The sequence below is a fragment of the Heterocephalus glaber genome, unplaced genomic scaffold, assembly GCF_053883595.1.
Source record: "Heterocephalus glaber isolate CG9 unplaced genomic scaffold, H.glaber_assembly_v1.0 deba00001497, whole genome shotgun sequence".
NCBI lineage: Eukaryota > Metazoa > Chordata > Mammalia > Rodentia > Bathyergidae > Heterocephalus > Heterocephalus glaber.
In genome coordinates, this window is record NW_028258320.1 from 9,611,322 (window position 1) to 9,631,133 (window position 19,812).

At 54.2% G+C, this 19,812-nt stretch overlaps 1 protein-coding gene across 4 annotated transcripts in view; it reads left to right on the forward strand.

Moving 5' to 3' along the window:
• Zcchc24 (zinc finger CCHC-type containing 24) overlaps nt 1-18,772 on the forward strand; it is a 53,537-nt gene extending 34,765 nt beyond the window's left edge. For 2 of the 4 annotated variants that reach the window (XM_004846390.4, XM_087184662.1), the window contains exons 3-4: nt 5,273-5,437; nt 8,729-12,387. In XM_004846390.4, coding sequence (XP_004846447.1) covers nt 5,273-5,437; nt 8,729-8,842 — 279 coding nt within the window. In that variant the 3' untranslated portion in view covers nt 8,843-12,387. The other 2 variants (XM_087184663.1, XM_021259690.2) reach the window with 2 other exon arrangements.
• The last annotated feature ends 1,040 nt before the right edge of the window (nt 18,773-19,812 follow it).

Here is a 19,812-nt window from a genome sequence, read left to right on the forward strand (position 1 = left end):
TCCTCCCTGTTCCCACCCAGCTTTGGGCTTTTCAACTCCTTGGCTCCAGGCCTACTTCCCACCCCACCAGCCGCAGCCTCCCACTTCCTGGGCCGCCCTCCTGCAGTGACTGTAGCCCTGACTGAGAGGTCAGAGGACCCTTCTATTCCCTACCCCTAGGCCAGCTCTTCTCTGACCTACTGTGCGTCCTCCAGTAGGCGCTCTCGCTTCCCTGGCCCCCAGAGCCCCATCTGTGCCACCAAAGGTGGTTTCTGAGCCCCAGTGAGCTGCATCTGGGCTCCGGCAGATGGGATTCCCCAGGGGCCTATGTGGCAGGGGCCTGGGTCAGCCAGCCTGCTGGGGCCTGGCGTCCCTCAGGGCTGGTGCTGGCCCCTCTGAGCTGTCCGCAGCGACTGTGCTTTGTGCTGGTGTTTATGAAGAGAGGCCCTGCCTTTCTGGGAGGAGGGATGGGGGGCAGGGATGCCTTTGTTCTGTGAAAATGCCCTCTCTCTGCAGCCCTGCCCTCGTGGATGAGCATAATCAACACTGGGCCCAATGACAGAGCCTTCCGGGAAGTGGCTTCTCACTGCCTGCAGTCCCCTCCTTCCACGGCCTCCCTAGCCTGCCCCGCAGGCCCTGTCCCCTCTGACGCTGGGGTGGGTAGGGCAGGAGGCCCTAGGGATTTTCTCCTGCAGTTCCTGCAGCTGGGAGCCCTCCTTTCCCTCGAACAGGCCAGAGCGTCATGGAGGGGACACACTGGGGGGTGGCAGATGGAAGTGGCAGCAAGGGTGGCCTTGGAGAGGAGCCTGCTCAGCCTTTCCCGCCCCACACATGTGGATGCTCTTGGACAAGTCCCACCCTCTCCTGGGCCTCAGTTTCACCAGCTGCTGAATGATTTTCCTGCCCTGTAGGGTTCTGGGAAGCATTGGATGGGAACCTGGCAATCAGGGAGCCCTGGGCATAAAGCCCAGCACATGGGTGGTGCTACACAAATACCCATTTTCTTTCCTCTTGCCCTGTCTCCAAGCTTCAGCAGCCTCCCTTCACCTTTCCTGGTCCTTCCATGAGAATCTAGAAGACAAGGATGCCTCACACTGCTCCTGCTCTGGCTTGCTATACCCTCTCCCCCAATCCATGGCTAGAGACCCCACCTAACCCAGCCTTGCTCCCATTTCTGGGACCTTCCTCTTCCAGCTGGTGCCTGTAGGTCACAGCCCTGGCTTCCTTGTCACCTCCAGGGCCTTCATCCCTCCCCTGTGCAGCATGGTCTCTGAGCAAATCCCTTGCTGGACGGGCAGCGCCATATCCTCCCGACAGCCAGGGAGGCAGCTCCTGGTCATCCTCCAGCCCCTGGATGCAGAGACATTGAGTGACTTCCTGAGTCCCCCCATGTGGTTACAGGCAGAGTGGCTTTGTGACTCGGGCACCTGGCCCTGGAGCCCCGGATCTGAGCCCGGTTCCCTGTGACAGGGTGTCAGTGCGGGGCTGCCCAGGGCCTGGCTGGGCGGCTGTGGGAATGGCCACCCCCAGTGTCTCACCCCCAGGAGGGCCCCAGTCCCTGTCTCACCCCTTCTATCTTCCTGCTTCTCCCCCACTGTCCCCTCTGCACCCCATTCCCTGGCTATGTTTCTTTCCCACTCGTTACTGAAGCAGAGGCTTCCTAGACCCTGAGACCTGTGTCTAACCCTGCCTGGTCCGCACGTTTTGCACGGATGACTTGACCCCTCCCTCTGATACCCTGACCCCCGCCCTTTGCCCCTGCTGTGTGAGGCAGGGAGCCAGGTCCTGGAGCAGCTTGCCTGGGGACAGGGCCCACTGTGGGCACAGCCCCTGCCTGCTCCCTCATCACCTTTGATGGGGTAAAATGGATGCTGAACACCCTTAGAAGGGCCCCTGTGCTACAGGATGGTGACAGGAGGAAGGCTGCCAGGAGCCGGGTGCCAGGCCCCTGGGGAGATGGCACAGCACAGGGCTCAGGGGAACCCACAGGAACACAGGATGACCCTCTGCCCACACTGACTAGGCCAGGTCCTGACTGTACTGAGTGTCCCTTCCTGTCACTGTCACAGGCATCTCAGACCTTCGGGGAGAGGGACAGGACCTTCTCCCCATGCTGCTCTGCCAGGACGTCCATCAAGGATCCCAAGACGTTAGGTGGCACTGCTCTCTTTCCAAGCCTGGATCTATACCCGCGGCACAAGGGTCACCTTATTTAGTATTCTTCCAGGAATTCTAGCAGGCTGTCACCAAGAGGTAGAAGAAGGAAGGAAGGAAGGAAAGAGAGAGAGAGAAAGGTTACCAAAAGAAGAAATTAAATTTTATATACCATTGTTGCACTATGTAAGGAAACAATTATAATGATACAAATACTTCTGTGTCACCTTTTTAAAAAAGTATTTATTTTTACTTTTTTTGAGACAGATATTTTGGCATTTGAAACAGGGTCTCACTACATAGTCCAGGATGCCCTTAAACTCATTACACAGCCAAGGCTGGCCTCAAACTCATAATGACCCTCCTGCCTCAGCCTCCCGAATACTGGGATAACAAGCATGTGCCACCATGCCTAGCCCTCATCGCATTTTGATGCCAAATAATATTCCATTGCATGGCTATGCCATGTTTTATCTCTCCATCTCTAGGATGCTGGACACAGGTTGTTCCTGATTTTTGGCTATTACAAAGGAAGCGGCTAAGTGCATTTGTATACACACTGCAGTGCTTTAAAAGTTGGGGTCAGCTACTTTAATACTTGAGAATAGGCGATGTCACATAGAAATAGGCTCCGTGCTATGACAATTCAGCGTGGAGCCAGGCCAGTAGCAACACCTGATTGCTTGCTGGAAAAGCTCACCTTAGATCCCTGGCATCAGAATCTGAATTTGATACAAGCCCCAGGGAAACTGCAGGCAGTGAAGCCTGAGAAGCCCTGGTTATGAGATGATCTTGTCATAGCAGCTTCCCTGGGTAATTGCCCACTCACAGAGCAGTACATGGTGGTCAAAGCATGTGCTCTGCAGGGCCAGGGTGTGGCTCATTGGCCGAGCCTCTGCCTAGCACGTGTGAAGTTCTGGGTTCAATCTCCACCACTGGGGGAAAAAAGAGCACAGATTTTGGGTCCAACGCCTACCTCTGGTATCCTGGGCAACTTACCCTGCAAGGATAATGGACATCACCACCATAGAAGATGAGATGGCACATGTGAAACACTGAGCCACTGAGGACAGTGGTGACCCAGAGAAGGGGACACTGGTGGTGGCACACATCTGTAATCCCTGCACTTGGGAGATCCCTGTGAGTTCGAGGCTAGCCTGGGCTCCATAGTGAGTTCAAAGCCAGCCTGGAATATACAGTGAGATCCTGTCTCCAGTGCCCCTCCCCAACAAATGAAATGCGCTCCTGACACACACTCCAGCATGAAAGAATCTTGAAAGTATTACATTAGGTAAAAGGAGCCAGACACAAAAAACATGTACTATATGTCTCCACTCATGAAGTTTCTAAAATACATAAATCTATAGAGATAGAAAATAGATTACTGGCTGGCTAGGGCCAGGTGCTGTGAGAATGTGGAGGTACACTGAAAACTGTTAGTGACCACGGGTCTACTTTTAGGGGGTGATGCAGTGTTCTCACATTAGATTGCGGTGATATGTGTGCAACTCTGTGTACCGCCCACTTCAAACGGGTTAAGTGTGGGATATGCAAATCATATCTCAATAAAGCTGGTTTTAAAACACTCCAAGATAGAACAAGCTTCTTTAATATAGAAAGTGTAGTTACAAATCAATAAGAAAAAATATCAAGCCCCCATCAGGAAAAGAAAACCCACAGAGAAGATGAACAAAGAGTTCACAAAGGAAACACAAATGATTCTTAAATAATGGGGAAATTCCCTCTTTCTCATAATAAAAGACACACAAGTCAAAGCTACTCTGGGATTTTCTACCTTTTAGCTTGGTGATACCACAGTCTTCCCTTATTGAAGGAGATACATTCCAGGCCCCTCAATGAATGTCTGAAACCATGGATAGTACCAGATGCTGTGATTTAATGCCTTTTCTGTCTTAACTAATTTCTTAATGCACTTATTTTATTGCAAATTGCATAATTTTTGCAATTTGAGTTGCAACAGCAAAACTAGCAAGCATTTCACCTATTTATTTATGTTTGGTTTTTTAAGACAATCTCACTATGTAGCTCTGGCTGGCCTCAAACTTACAGCGATCTTCCTGCCTCAGCCTCCCAAGTGCTAGGGCTTCTTGAACCCAGCACTGCCACACTAAGGGGCAGCAGCCTCAACAGCACAGATGCCCTGGACAAAGGGTGAGTCCCGTGCCACCCATGGAGACTTCATTATGTGCTCAGACCTGTTGTGCAATTCAAAACTTGCATTGTTCATTTGTAGAATTTTCCATTTGACATACAGTTGACCAGTGATAACTGAAAACAAACTGAGGCAGACGAAATCATGGAAAGCAAACCTGTAGTTAAGGCTGTTACTGTGACTAAAGTTCTGTGAGGGAGGTGATGGGATATGAAATTGGTGTGCATGCGCAGGATGGAGGTGTGATCTTTCCAACTGAAGAGTGCACATGCCCTGGGTGCAGCAGTTTCACTGCTACAAAAGGATCCTGCAGATATACTCAAACGTGTGCACGGATCAGCCAGTCGTGGTGGCCTTGTTCATAACCACGGAAGAAAGGAAAGCGACCTACACTTTCTGAAATGCTGCCTGGTAAACGCGCCCCCCAAACCTGCTCGAAATCCAATCCTGTGCACGGCCACCCACCCTGTGTGTTATGCTGACGGGGAGACAAAGACCGGAAGCCAGGAGCCAGAGGTGCGATGTTTGCACCCACATGAGGGGCATGAGTGTAGCCACACAGGCCCTGTCCAGTGTGAATGCAGAGCCTGCCTGGCCTTTGGGGTGCAAGCAGAGAAGTCGGGGTCCCCGAAAGTGGGGGGGCTGGGGCTGGGAGGGAGGTGAGAAGTGACTCGTGTTCACCGCACACCAGTGTCTGTGCCTGCACTGTCCCGCTGTGTGCAGGTCCTGTGACCATCAGCTACCCTTTGTGACACCTGCATCACTGGGTACCTCCCTCCCTCAAGATGTCCCCCACCTCCTTGTTCTGTGGGGGGGGCGTGTTGGGGTTCCCAGGAGGGAGTCCTGGAGGTGACCTTGGCACTCTCTAGGTTGGGTCAAAAGATCCACGCACAAATGAGTACCCCATGGGGACATCATGTGGGCCGCCTGGACCCCAACCCACCGTGTCTGCTTGCTGTCCTCCAGGCACGCCCCAAAGGCGAGGGTCTGACACCGTACCAGGGCAAAAAGCGCTGCTTTGGCGAGTACAAGTGTCCCAAGTGCAAGAGAAAATGGATGAGCGGGAACTCCTGGGCCAACATGGGGCAGGAGTGCATCAAGTGCCACATCAACGTGTACCCGCACAAGCAGGTGAGCCCCGGGCGGCTCGGGGGCGGGGCCGGGCGGAATGGGGCGGGGCGGGGCGGCAGTGGTAGGGCGTTCTCTGCGGAAAGCCTTCTCTTATTGGGCCTCATTTCACTCCTTCATACAATTAAGGTGAGATGAGCTCTCCCCAGTTGGGTCATTTCTTCCCCTGCCTCATCCGAAATGGGATCGGGGGAGGGAGAGCCCATTTCCTGAGGACAGGTAAGAGGGAAAGGGCACTGGCACCAGGATGGCGTGAGCAGAGACCTCAGGTGTATTTTAAAACAAAGGGAGGGGTGGCGGTGGTGACCCACAGAGTCACCCACAGGGACTTGGGGGCCTCCAGCTGCTGTAGGTCGGACTGGGGCTCTCCATTCGGGGCGGTGCGAGGCCGATCCCGTTCACCTGGAGAGGACCTGCTGGCAGATGGCAGAGAAAGCCGCTTGGAGGGTGTGACCTGTCACAGTGGGATGGCCATCCTACGGAGAAACAGGACGGTCACCAGAGCCTGGGCAACGGGCACTGGTGGGAGCAGGAGAGCACGGGCTCTGGCTTCAGCTTAAGACAGTTACCCTGCTCGTGGGGCTCTGCGTTAGTGTGGGGGTCCCCAAGTGGGAGGCGGCACTTCTGATTATTTGGAAATAGTCAGCTGAGTTGGGTGCCCGGCCCTGAGCCCAAGTGGGCTGCTGTGTGTGTCCCGGCTCAGCCACCTGTTTGCCCTCCCTGACACCCTGTGAGGTTGGGCCTTTTTGTTTCTCCATTTCACAGAGGAGGAGACTGAGGCACAGGGTGTGAGTGGTCCCCCCAAGGTCAGTGGAGAAGCTGGGGTTTGTGAAGAGGGACCAGGTTTGGGCTGCAGGGTAACAAGGACCGGAAGGGGCCAGACGGGGGCCTGGGAGCAGGAAGCGGGGCTGGCTGGGGTGCTGGGAATGGCTTGGTATCTGCAGGGCCTCAGATTCGTGGCCACTGCTTGAGTCTGCACCGCAGGTCTGGGGCTCAGTTGTGCGGCTCTCAACCCCCCAGTGACCTAGGCAGAGAGGCAGGGCCCGCTCAGCACCCAAGGCCAGCAGGATCCAGCTCCCTACAGTGGCCTAGCATCCAGCGTCCCTTCCGCCTTGCCAGGCCTGTCACTGCCCTGCACTGCCATCCCTAGGGTCACCCCCCATAGTCCCCATCCTGCCTGATCACCCCAGGGCTGCCCGCTTGGCTACTCCAGCCCCCCTCCATCCACAAGATCCGAGCGTCCAGGAGCCCAGGAGCCCAATCTGGAAGGATCTTTCAAGAGCGCTTGGCTCCCTCTTGCCTCTCTCGATTGTTCAGCTGATGTTTGCTGAGCAGCTACTGTGTGCATGGGGGAGACTGAGGCCCGGGGGGCAGGGACGGGGCATGAGCAGCTCATCCCGCCAGCTCTGTCAGCCCCAGCCTTCAGGTCCCCCATGCGGAGAGGGGTTGGTTGGTTTCTCCAGCTCTGACCTGGGCAGCAGCCTCCCCTGAGAACCCTGCTCTTCCGCACACTCCACCTCTGCCACATCTGTTTCCTGTCAGGCTCCAGCTGTGGCTCCCCTCTCCCCGCCCCACCTCCCCTGAGAAGAAAACGCTGCTCAGCCTGGCCTCCCTGCAGGGGGTGGGGGTGGCCCTCACTGATCAGTCCCAGCTGCCCGTGTTTTCCCTCACATGACTGCTCCCCACAGCTCCTCACAGGCAGCAGGCTGAGCAGGGCTGGGCAGCCAGGTCAGGGCCCACACAGAGGCCCTGGGACACAGAGGTCACAGCCAAGGAGGAGAACTACTCAGCTGACCAAGGGCCAGGAGCCAGGGTGGGGGTGGTCAGGGGAGGGGACCTTCAGAGCTGCCCTGGTCAGAGGTCCTATGGGAGCCGAGCAGAGAGCCCCCAGGGCCCATGTGGCGGGGGTCTCCAGGAGGATGGTGCAGGGTCCCCGAGTCCAGCTCCAGGTGGAGAAGCCCTTACAGCGTGGACAGCGAGCTGGGGCGGTGAGGGACAGCAGGGAGCCTCACCTCCTGAGGCCTTCTCGCCTGGCTTCAGCTCAGAGGGACCTGTACCTGCGGTGTCCATCCCATTGATAACAAGCATGAGCAACGCTCAGAGCTCCCGTATGTGTTGCTCTTTCTAGCCCTTGTCACCACAGAGGGGTTGGATCAGAAGAAACCCAGGAGGATTGTTACCATAGTAGGGATGGAACCCAGGGCCTTCACACTGACCTAGTCCCCAGGCCTTTTAAAATTGTTTTTACTTTGAGACAGGGTCTCAAAAGTCTCACTAAGTCCCTACATTGCCCAGGCTGGCCTCGAACTTGCCATTCTCCTGCCTCAGCTGCCCTCCCTGACCACCTGGGCCATGTCACAGGAATCTGAGATCCCTCTGTCCCACTGCGGCCCTCACCATGGCATATGGCTCCCAGCTGGCTTCGGCCAGCTTCCTCCGAGTCCCCCACCTCTGTGCGGGGGACCCTCTATGAGCAGGACCCCAGGTGGGGCTGTGGCTGGAGGGGGTCACTGCCTGCTCGGGTGCTCCTCAAACCTCCATGGCATTTCCAGGGAGTTTGCTGGCTTCTGAGATGGGCAGAAAGGGAAGAGGGGACAAGGACATTCCTAGTCTATGAGAAATATACTCCTGCCTGCCTCAGTTTCCCTATTAGAAAGCAGTGACATTCCACTCACATAGTCACTGAACAAACAGCGGGCTCTGGGAGCGGGGAGGATCCGAACCCTGGCTGCCAACTCCAAGGAGCTCAGGGCTCACTCACCCCACGAAGGAAGGGCTGTGAGAGTCCCCGGGTGAACCTGCCAGGAGATCTGAGGCTGCCTGAGCACGGGTGAGAGTGACAAGCCACCGGGGAAGAAGCACTAGGTGCTGGGAACCAGGTGTGGGTGGGGTCTCCCTGCCCCAGGACTCAGTGACCTCATCCAGAAGTCTCTGAGCCCCTGTCCCGAGCCATCCTGACTCCCGTAAGCTTCGGGCGACATGGGACCAAAGCTGTGTGCCCGGGGGCCGGGACAAGACCGCTCCCCGCCAGGGCCACAACCTGTGCCTCGGGTCAGAGTGGGAGCAGGAGGCCGAGTCATCAGGCGCCCTCCCAGCGCCTCGGTGACTACAGTGCCACTCTCTCGCCCTCTGGCCCTCTGTGCGTCTCTCTGTGTCTCTGCTGCTCTCTGTGTGTGTCTGCCTGTCTCTGGATCTCTCCCTCTTTGTCTCCCGGTGCTCCACTTGTCCCTCTGTCTTGCTCTGGACTCCCCATGGCCTTGCTTCTGCGTCTGTCCCTGTGCTGGCCTCCCGCAGAGACCCCTGGAGAAGCCTGACGGCCTGGACGTGTCCGACCAGAGCAAGGAGCACCCGCAGCACCTGTGTGAGAAGTGCAAGGTGCTGGGCTACTATTGCCGCCGCGTGCAGTGACGCCAGCGCCCGCCACCTCCCCGAGCCGCTGAGGGGCCCGCACGGCCCGGGCCTCGCGTTTGCTGACAGTGTTACTCACACTGCTGTCCCCAGGCCCCCCTCTCCGGGAGGCCCTCTGGGCTGAGTAGCCTGCATTGGTCACAAGTGCACTAAATTACTGTGAATCCCAAGGCTCCCAGGGGTTGTGTCCCCAAGGCCGGCCAGACCCCCCCTGCCCAGACCACCCTATTTGCCTGTGTGCAAAGCCACTCTCAGAGAGCTCGTCTTTCAGTCCTGAGTGAGCAGCCACAGTGCGTGGGGAGTGGGCCTCTGTCCCCTGCCCACAGGAAGTCCCAAATCCTGACCCCCTCTGATGTCACCACATTGAACCTGGGAGCTGCCCACCCTAGACCCAGGCTGAAGAGGTTAGAAGATAGCACTGAGTGCTGGGCAGTGCTCCGAGATGTGTCCTGGGGCTTCTGGGGGGCACCTCCATGACCCTCCACACCCCTGGTAGCTGAGTCCTGTCAGCCTCATTCCAGTCCCATCCCCGTGAGGGGTCGTCAGGGCCGCAAGCCCCAGTTCAAAGGACACAGGCCTGGCCCGCTGGAGACGCGCTGTGCCACCTGGGGAGAAGATGGCACATCTTCAGCCTCAGTTTCCCCATCAGCTAGGTGAGAGAGTGGCACTAGAGAACAGAAGTCCCTGAGAGCGCTGATGTTCTAGGAGCAGGCTGGCCGGGTGCCTGTCCTGGAACAGCGCCTTTGTTTGGGGGTATCCGCCCCCCCAGATGTGGGTGACTCCTCCCAGGTACCCCTTACTCCACCCCTCTGCCCCCGAATGGCCACTTAGGAAGCAGGGCTGAGGGAGGAAGAGTCCTCCCCTGCAGCTGCCTCATCTGTTGTCCCCTTCCCCTGCCAAAAAATGGACAAGGACCCCCCCGACACACAACCTAGCCCCTCACAGGGCTACCTGAAGACAAGCCATGGAATCTGTCGCATGGAGATGGGGACAGTGACTTCCTACCTCCCAGAGGAGCAGAGAGGCCTCGTGGCACGTCACACGGCCAGGGAGACCACAGTCCTGGTTGGCAGGAAGCACACACCCTCCTTTCTCCCCAGCGAGAAGCCCTAATTCCGTTGTTCTTTTCTCACGGGGCAGGGACAGAACCAGCTGCCAGGATTGGGTCGCTTGATTTTGCCCCAACATTCTGCCTCTGTGGGAAAACAAAACAAAACAAAAACAAATCAGACCACAAAATGGGCCTGAAATCCAGTGTTTACCACGGCTCGAGGATACTCGTTGCCTTTAGTTGGTGCCCGGTCGCCTTTAGTTTTCAAATGAAAATGCTTTGTGCAAGTGAGGATTTACAGTAAAGTGCTCACCAAGGGTCCAGGGAATGGGTAGTAGAGATGGAGCGACCTGCAGCCAGGGGGGCTGCAGGGTAGATTTGAGGGGCCCCACCCTCTGAGCGCTTAAAACAGGTGTGTTTGCATGCCCCTAGCATGCTGGCACCAGCCACACTGGGCACTGCCACTGGAGACTCCCCAGCCCAGCACTGCATTGAAGCTGCAGATGGCGTCATCCTGCTGGGCCTCTGAAGAGAATGCTCCCAGTGGCAGACAGTGCACTTGTCCACCTGGAGGACAAGCAGAGTATGGGGACATTCGGCCCAAGGATGCCTGGGGTCTGCAGCTGGGCTGCAAAGGTGGGGGAAGCTCACACTGGAGAAAGAACCCAGGCTGCAGACCACAGAAAGCCAGGGCCAACAGGAAATAGGACGGCACCCCTAAGTGACCTCCTCAGCGGGCAACATGGCCCAGAGATCCGTGCAGGTGGCCACTTCGCGGGTGGGCCCGAGGCAACCACTCCATGCGACCCTGTTGCACTGTTGAGGCATTCTCTCTCTGTAATTAGCAGAAGACACCCCCGTCCAGGCTGTGTGCCGTGGGAGCTTAGTGCTCAGAGGGCCCAGGGGCCCAGAGATAAGAGCGTGTGGTATTAGCGTGTTCAAAAAGGGACAATCGCCTGTGGTTAGCAGATGTAGCCAGCTAGTTGAGAGATCACAGTGTTTACCCCATATGAAGTATTCGATAGCTCTACTTGTGAATTTGTATTTATTTTGAGTTATACTTGACACAGAACTCCTTTTTTAAAAAACAAAAATACTATGTGTGTATTTTGAGGGGAAAAAATCCATAGATGTTAAAATTTCTGCATGGTTACCACTTTTTTTCACAACACTGAATTTGGTAGCTTCTCCCTGTCCACCCCTCCCCCCACCCCAAAACTTCACAGTGATTTCTGTCTGTATATATTTGAGGGCCTTTTTTTTTTTAAAGAACAAAAATCAAAGAAAAGTAGAATTGATTTTTTAAAAATCAAAAACAAAAAGAGAAGCATTCTCCAAACTTCAGAACTTTTAGGAGGGCAACACAATATCAAAGATTTCTGGAAGTGTTTTTACAAATCTTCTGGTTGAACTACAAGAAAATATTTATGGTGAGAACTTTTTTTTCCTGTTACTAGGTTTGTTTGTTTGTTTTTTTAGTTTGTTTTTTTACTATGCTTTGGTCTGTAAAAAGTATGCAACTGAACTACATTAAGAAGGAAATATTGTCTACATAGAATATTATATGAAGTTGGTACATAATTCTGATGAGAAAAAAACTTTGCAGATCTTTAAAGCCATGTTGCTGTTATTCTGTATTGTTTTCCTGGGATGAAAATATCAGTATTAAGTAGCCAGCATATTATTCCAGTGTTTAGACTTATTAATGTGCTCTTGTCCTGTATTTATACATATGTGTATTTTGGAAAGTACTGCTTTTTTAAAGGGGAGCTATTATTAGATACATAGCGAAAAAGGGAACGGTGACCCTCCACTGAGGAGAACCAGCGCAGCCTTGTAATCTGTTTTCCTGCACCTTCTTATTATTACCTTGTTACTATGGTTTTATTAATTTTGTAGGGGAGGGCAGGGAGGGGATGAGTAGAAGAGGAAGCATGAGATGAACCAGCCCCTGGGCCAGCCAGCACGCCCATGGAGAGAGGGGAGCCAGCCTCCCGTGACACCTGAGACTCTTCTACCTGAACCCCCAGGTTCTGCTCTTGAACTTGGATCGGTCACCCAGAGCATCTAATAGACTTGAATCTACTCTAAACACATGTTTAACCTGACCTCATTACATTGTAGCCCAGTGCAGCAACTAACGCCGAAGGGAGAGGTGTCCCGGCCTTTGGAGAGGTGGCCCAGTGCTTCCCCCGACCCCTGGGGTTGGTGGCAGCTGGGATCATCGCTCTCATGACCAGCTCTGGCTCCTGGACCTCCTCCACCCCGTGTGGTGACCCTGTCGTGTCCGTGATGTCCGTGTGTGTGTCCAGCTAAAAGACAAACAGAACCCGTGGGCCCCTCTGGGAGGGTGCATGGAGACAGCGCCTGGCTCCCCGCAGGGCAGCCCTCGGGATGGCATTCCAGTGTGTGCCTTATTCCTGGAGACTGTATACGCCTTGCCTTTGGAAATATAGCCTTTTCATGCTATATTAAAAGAACTTTGCAATGCGCAGAGGCTCGTGGGCTTCCTGTTTACATAGAGCACCGGGGTGGACATCTCATAGGCAGAGGCGCCAGGGTGGATGGCTGTGGGCCATCTTATCACCTAGTCCTTGCTCTGCTTCCGTTCAGTGGTCTGCTCCTCCTGGCCCCTCCGCCCCCAAGTGGACATCCTCTAGGGTCAGGCTCTCCCCAAGTCGGGCCCCAGCCAGGAGAGATTGCCGGCTGATTAGGTCACACGCTAGCCCGGAGTGCAGGGCACCATATATAGCAGGGAATCTGCCTTGGAGACGCAGCCCTGGACCCCATGCAGCCACTTGTACTCAGCCTTCTTGGTTGAGCCTGGGATTTGAGTCCCAGACACCAGGCATCACACCGAGGACAGATCTTCTGAGGGACCCCAGCAGGTCCTTTGCAGGGCTCCCTGGAAACCTTCCGCCTGGCTGCATGATGTTGGGGCCCCCACCCACCTCTCCAAGGCCCAGCTCCCTGTGGGGTTCTGTGCAGCTCAAATAGTCCAGCCATGTGATGCTGCTCACACTGGGACCGCCCAAGGTGACCCAGGGGCTGTGACTTCCCCCACCCATTGTCTGCGGCTCAGGCAGAGGCCACACAGGGGAGAGGGGAGCCAGGCCTCAAACTCAGGACCCCTGGGCAGGTCTTCCTACCACCAGACAAGACAGAGTCCTGCTGCCACCAAGCCTGAGGCTGTCGCCCCACTTTCCGCCCTGGCTCTGAGGTCTGTGTCCATGTGCATCATCTGCGTGTTTTGCTTTCTGAGAGAACAAGCTCACAGCCAGCACAGCCTGCATTTCGACATCTCCCAGAGCTGGGGAAAGCAATGATTCCGCTGGACAGGAAGGATTTCCGGTTGGATTTCATACTGACTTCCAGAGGCAGCTGGCTGCTGAGGGGCCCAGGAGTGGGCACAGGAAGGGGAACCAGGGGAGCCGAGAAGCCAGCCCAGCTCGGGGTGGAAGCTGAGCCTCCCACTGAGGCAGATTCTAGGGTTGCCAAGGTGGGGGAAGTAGGGAGCCCCAGGCTGGGTGGTCTTGGATGTGAGAAGACCAGGCAGGTGGAAAGGCAGTGGGGAGGCAGCAGCAACCTAGGATGGTTGTGAGGTTGTAAGGGACACCCTGGTGTCAGCTCGACACAGTGGAGGCGGACCAGGCCAGCACCCTGCCTGGCACCCTTCTCAGAATGAGTGACACGGTCCTCACGCGTAAGCTGAGGACAGTCAGTTGTCCCCATGGCTCCGGGATGGCCTCTCTCTTGCCATCACCCTGCCCTGGGCAGATGCTCCCCATGGCAGGAGGCGGCCCTGGTGGCCACCCTGCCTTTCTGGCCTCCTGTGTCTCACTCCCTGTCCTGGCAGGATCCAGAGCAGGTGACAGCATGCCAACGGGGCAGATGGGGCAACTGAGGCTGGATAGAGCCCTGTCCCCAAGATGATGGGTGGGGTTCTCTGTTGCACCGTCACCTCTGGGTTTCACGCTGGTTCTGACCCATGAGGGCACTGCAGACACAGATTTATAGAACCTGTCTCGGCCTCCAACGATTGGCCACCTAACAGCATTTCCCAGGCAGCCACGCCTGGGGCCCTGGGCTGGGGGGCGCAAGGGAGCCAGGCCAGGCCTCTCTGCCCCGACATCCTGACCAGCGTCCATGGCCTGGAAGACCCCGGTAGGCATCGAGTGCTTGCTGCCCTCCCAGATGCTGCCTGGCCAGTGGGCCTTAGGCCTGTGTCATTCCTGCCTCTGCCAGTGTGTTTGGGAGGCAGGTGCTGGGGGTGGGCTCCCTCGGCAGCCTCCTTTTTGGCTGTTCTCACAGTGCTGTGGCCAGAGCCAGGAACAGCCTGGCCTGGCCTCGGGCCCCCAACTCCTCCCCTACCATCCACCCTGGGGCCGATTCCCAGGAGGCAGGAAAGGCCCTGCTCACTCCCCGGCTGGCACACTCACCTCTTCCCATACTCACAGTCACACCCACATGCACACATATTCACACACACACCCAGCAAGGGCAGCTGACCATCCCATGAAGATGCCCACCCCAGCCAGAAGGTCCCTGTGGAGAAAGGTTCCCCCAGCCGTGAGCCCAGGGTGCCCTCTTCTGGCCCCCTCTTAGCCAATGCTACTTTCAAAGGGAAGAGACTCCGGAGCAGAAAGAAGCACACTTCCTGTGAACCCACCCACCTCCTTCCCTGCAAGCTGGGGACCCTAGGGAAGGAGAGAGTCCAGCCCTAAACCCTTGCCTGAGAGCGAGCAAAATCCTGGCTGACCACCCAGTGGTTGGGGGAAATATGTCTCCAAGTGACCCAGAATGGGGGGCAGGAGAGGAGAGGGGCCGAGACCAACTAACCCAGCCAGCATTGGACTGGCCACACCAAGGTCTTCACTGTGCTGTTTCCTGACTGGTCAGGAGCTGAGCTCCAAGTGAGTCTCGCCGAGGAAGTGCACAGCGGTTGGAGATGTGAGGTGTGACAGCCATCCACTGCTCCAGCACATCGTGGTTTGACCTTGCAATGACCTGTGCGCGGGGACCATGATGAGTCACCTTTGTTTCAGTACCAGGGATTAAACTAAGGGCTTCTCACTAGAAGCTCCATCTTCAGCCCTTTTTTCGTGTTTTGTTTTGAGACAAGTTCTCTCTAAGTCACTAAATTGCCCAGGCTGGAGTCACCATTGTGCTCCTCCTGCCTCAGCCTCCCCAGAGTGCTGAGATCACAGGCATGCACCACCCCTCCTAGCCTATGACTCACATTTCACAAAGCGGGGACCTGAGGTTCAGAGAGCTTTCCTCCCTGTACCTTCCCAAGGCTGCTCCCCACACCAAGAGACAGCAGTCTGGGGTCTGGTCCCTACCCTGCCACTTCCTGCAGCTGAGCAGCAGCCCCAGGGGGCTCTCAGCCTCCCCCCCCAGGTCTGTCCCTGAAGAGTTCTGGCCGCCCTGGGGGTGGGGCAGGGCGGCTCTGCGGGTCTCCACTGCATCCCCAGCAAGCCAGCCCGCAGTGCCTGTGCTTCTGTCCCACGATGTGCCCTTCCTTGCCTCCTGCTCTGGGCCCAGCACCTGCGCATCCTCCACATCGGTGCAGGAGGTGAGGGCCCTTCCCCGCACCCAAGCAGCACCCACTCGGCCCCTCCACATCCCACCTCCAGCTGGGCCATGTAGGGTCCAAGTCCTGCTCGAAAGCCGAGGCTCGGGCACTATTGTCACCTCCATCTCTGCCTCCCTGTCATCATCCTGGGCAAGGACTCGAGTCAGATGGACCGGGCCTCTCTGAGCCTCAGTTTCCCCCCTTGTAAACGGGAATGACAATGCCCACCTACCTACCCAAGGGCCATGGTCAACAGTACACTAGAGGGGGGGATGTAACTCAGTGGTGCGCCTGCCTGACAAGCGCAAGGTCCTGAGTTCGATGCACGATACCAGAAAAAAAAAAGTAAACTAGACAAGGCAGCACAACGCATGGGACACAGGCACAACCAAGTTGTTGACAGGAGGTGACGGGACAGCTGGGCCATGGGGCCCCTGACACGGCTCTCAAGCCCTGCCTCCGCCTCTGCTCGGCCACAAGCTCTGGAGCCTATGGGGCCCGCAGCTGGAGTCCGCACCTTGCCCCAGGAAAGGCCTGGACCTGTTGGCTCTCCTTGGTTCCCAGGCCAATCCCCTCCTCTCCCAGTACCTACACTCTGTAGGCTTAGTTCTGACCGGGCTTCTGCCTCGGTTTCCCTGCTGTGCTGTGGCAAAGGACGCTTGGCCAGCATATAATTGCCTGATCTTCTTCTCCCTGGGAATCTGACCTTGGATGGGCTCCAAAGTGGAGACAACTTCCAACTCTGGGGCCTGCTCTCTCGTGACAAACTTGCGGGCTCAGAATTCCCCAGCTCTCTTTCCTCTTGCTCCCATTAACTGGTTGCCATCTGCCCTCTGGTGGCTGAATCGAGAACTGCAACTTCCTGCTGGCAGGCAAGCGGGTACTGTAGTGGGGGATTAAAAGGGGATTTTATTTTTTTCTTTCTCCCGCATCCTAGGTGAGCCCTGACCTCTAGAGGTCTTCACTCTGACAATCTCCCAGACAGACGTGGGATGAAATCCATGTTGGGCTGACAGCCTTTGGGCTGCCTGGGGTCACCCTTGTAGTTTTGGGCTGGTGCTAGGACGGGTCAGAATTTACAAGGCTCTCTGAAGCCTGGGACATATGAACAGTCACACGCTGCAAGGTAAAGTCACAGTCAGTGACCGACCACATATTCCACAGTCCCATAGGATCACATTGCCTTGCGCTGTTGTAGCCTTCTCAGTTTGTAACTACTCTATGATGTTCACACAAGGACATACTCACCTAATGTAATTCTCAGAATACATCTCTTCTTTAAGTGAGACATGTCTATATATAAACTGTGAATTGATATTCCTTCATTTATGATGGAGTTGCAGCTGAATAACCCCACTATACATTGAAAATATTAAAAGCCAAAAATGCATTTAATGTCCAAGCTCCTATACATCATAGTGGAGCAACCTGGTACCCTGGAGGGCTGGCTGTTCACCTACCAGATGGTGTGGTTGGCTGAGTGAGTAGCTCGGTGCCACAGCTTAGCACTGCAAGAGAGCACTGCATCACACACTGCTAGCCCAGAAAAAGATCAAGATTCAAAGTACAGGGCTGGGGATTTAGCTCAGTGGTTTTGCCGCCTGCTGCACAAGCACAAGGACCCGAGTTTGATCCCCAGTACCAAAGAAAAAAAAAAAAAAAGATTCAAAGTACAGATCCTAACAAATGAATATTTCCATTATATCATTATAAAATTTTAAAATATCGAGCCATAATAAATTGAGGATCATCTGCATCAGATAAGGAATTTGTATCTATACTGCGTAAAGAGCTCTGACAGCTCAACCACAAAACAATTTTTAAAAAAGCAAAGGATCTGAACAGACATTGCTTCGAAGAAGATACACAACTGCCTGATAAGCTCACGAGAAGGTGTTCAACGTTGGCAGCCAATGGGGCTATGAAAAATAAAACCACAGTGACAGCCCACACCTACAAGGATGACTAGAACAAAAAGGATAACAGGAAGGTTGGTGAGGACTCAAAGAAGTCAGAACCCTCATACATTGCTGGCAGAAATGTATAGTAGAGCTTTTTTGGAAAAGTCTGGCAATTCCTTTAGAAAAAAGTTAAAAATAAAGTTGTCATTTGACCCCGCAATTCTTAGGCTCTCTGTAAAATGGGTATATTGTTTGCAATCAGTTTCATGATAAGTTAAACAACTATACATCCAGTCCCAAAGAAACCACTCCAGGGCTGGGGATTTAGCTCAGTGGTTCTGGCACCCGTCTCACAGCGCAAGGTCCCAAGTTAGATCCCCAGTACCAAAAAAGAAAGAAAGAAACCACTCCAAATGAAGAGCTAAATCTAGAAGTCAATAGTGGAGATAAAAATGAAATCATTTAGAAGAAAAAATTCAATCCAAGAAGAGAATGAAAGCCAAGTAAGAGGGAAAACAAAGAGTAAGATCGTTGATTTCAGTTATACCCCATTTACATTACATTAAATGCAAATGGCCTAAGCATTTCACTGAGCCTAAGAAAGCAATGCTCAGTGACCCAGGCATCCAGGCTCTGCTGTCCCTGAGCTGTAAATCCTCCCTCCAGTGACCAGTTCCTGACACCCCACGCCCTTGCCACCTAACCTATCACCAGCATACCAGCAGGGGGCACTGGAGGGCATCTCCAGCCCCTCTTTCCCTTAGGTACCACACGTGCCCTGTTTGAATCACTGTTGTCTCAAGTCTCCTCTTTGGATCTCAACTGTCTGCAATTGATACCAAGAGTGGCCCCAGGAGGTAACTCCACGGATGGTGTCTGGAGATTTGTTGGGCACCCCCTGGACTTGGAGGCAGAGCTGAACTGCTTGCCATGGGAAATGGTATGCTAGTGATCCACAGCATGCAGTGACATCCACATTAGTCACATTGTCACCTGTGGCTTTGCAGCACGAGAAGTATGAGCCTCGGGAGGCCAGGTGTCTACAGCATTTGACCATCGTGACAGTGGTGATGACCATAAAGACTGTGGTGAGGGGCGAATTCTGCAGGTGCCTGATTGCTTACCAAAAAAAATGGAAAACTTGTGTTCTTGAATTCTCAGCGTAAGTTAAAATCTGAGAATCAGAAAGCTTCTGTGAACACTAAAAGGATCTCATTTCTTGCAGGTGCTGAGCTGATTTACCACTTAAAATGAAACAAAACCCTAATTGTGCAGGTTGCTGGATCACAGGGTCATGTGGACTCAGTCTCATCGAGTTTTTCACACAGAAGGGCACTGATGAGAAAGAAGGGGATCCTGGCATTTCGTTGGCTCCAAATAAAACCAACAACTTGTGTTTTCAAGTCACTGGGCTCTTCCTTTACTGGGGGAATTAGCCTGCCCTCCTGTGTCTGAGAACAGGCTGCTCTGTTCAACAATACTGTGATGATCTCACTTGGGATCGCTGCTCTGAAAGGGGAAGAGACAGCTTATACACCCAAAGAATTGTGAGACTTTGCTACTACACACTTAGAAGCAGGCTTCTTGAGGTCCAATTCACATCCTATACAATTCACCCATTAAAATAGTTGCTGGTGTGGTCACAGATATACTTAACTACCCCAAAGGTGAACTTGAGAACATTAGCATCGTCCCATGAAGAAGGTTCATGCACTTTAGTTACCACCCACTGGCATCTCCATCAATTATCCCCTCCATCCTTGAGCATCCATAAATCTACTTTCTATCTCTACAGACCTCCCTGCACTGGACATTTCCTATGAGTAGAACCATGTAGTGCGTGGCCTTTTGTGACGGACTTCTTTCACTTAGCATACAATTCCCAAAGTTTTTCCAAGTTGGAGCAAGCATCAGTATTTCTTTCCTTTTTAGAGCCCAGTAATTCCACTGTATGGATATATCACATCGTGTTTGTACATTTGGCCACTGATGGGCCTGTGAGTTGTGGTATGGTTTAGATCTAGAATGTCCCCCAAAAGTCTGGTGTTCAGAAGTGCAGCTTTTAGTAGGTGGTTGGATCATGGCGTGTTGTTCTCACCAGTGGTTTCATCCATTGATGAGTTCATGGCTGAATGCGCTGCTAGGAGGTGGGGCCTGATTGGAGGTAGCCACTGGGGGTGTGACATGGGTATATTCTTGTCCCCAGCTCCGCTCTCTGCTTCCTGCCACAGGATAATCTCTGTCCTTCACCAGGTCCTTCCACCGTGCTCTTTCTGTAGGAGCCACCAGCCATGGACTGAACCCCCTGAAGAGTGAGCCAGAATAAACCTTTCCTCTTTCAAGTTGTGGCTGTCAGGTATTTTATCCCAGTAATGGAAAAGCTAAAACAGGTTGATTCTACTTTTTGACTGTTAATAACAGTGCTATAGACATTCATGTGCAA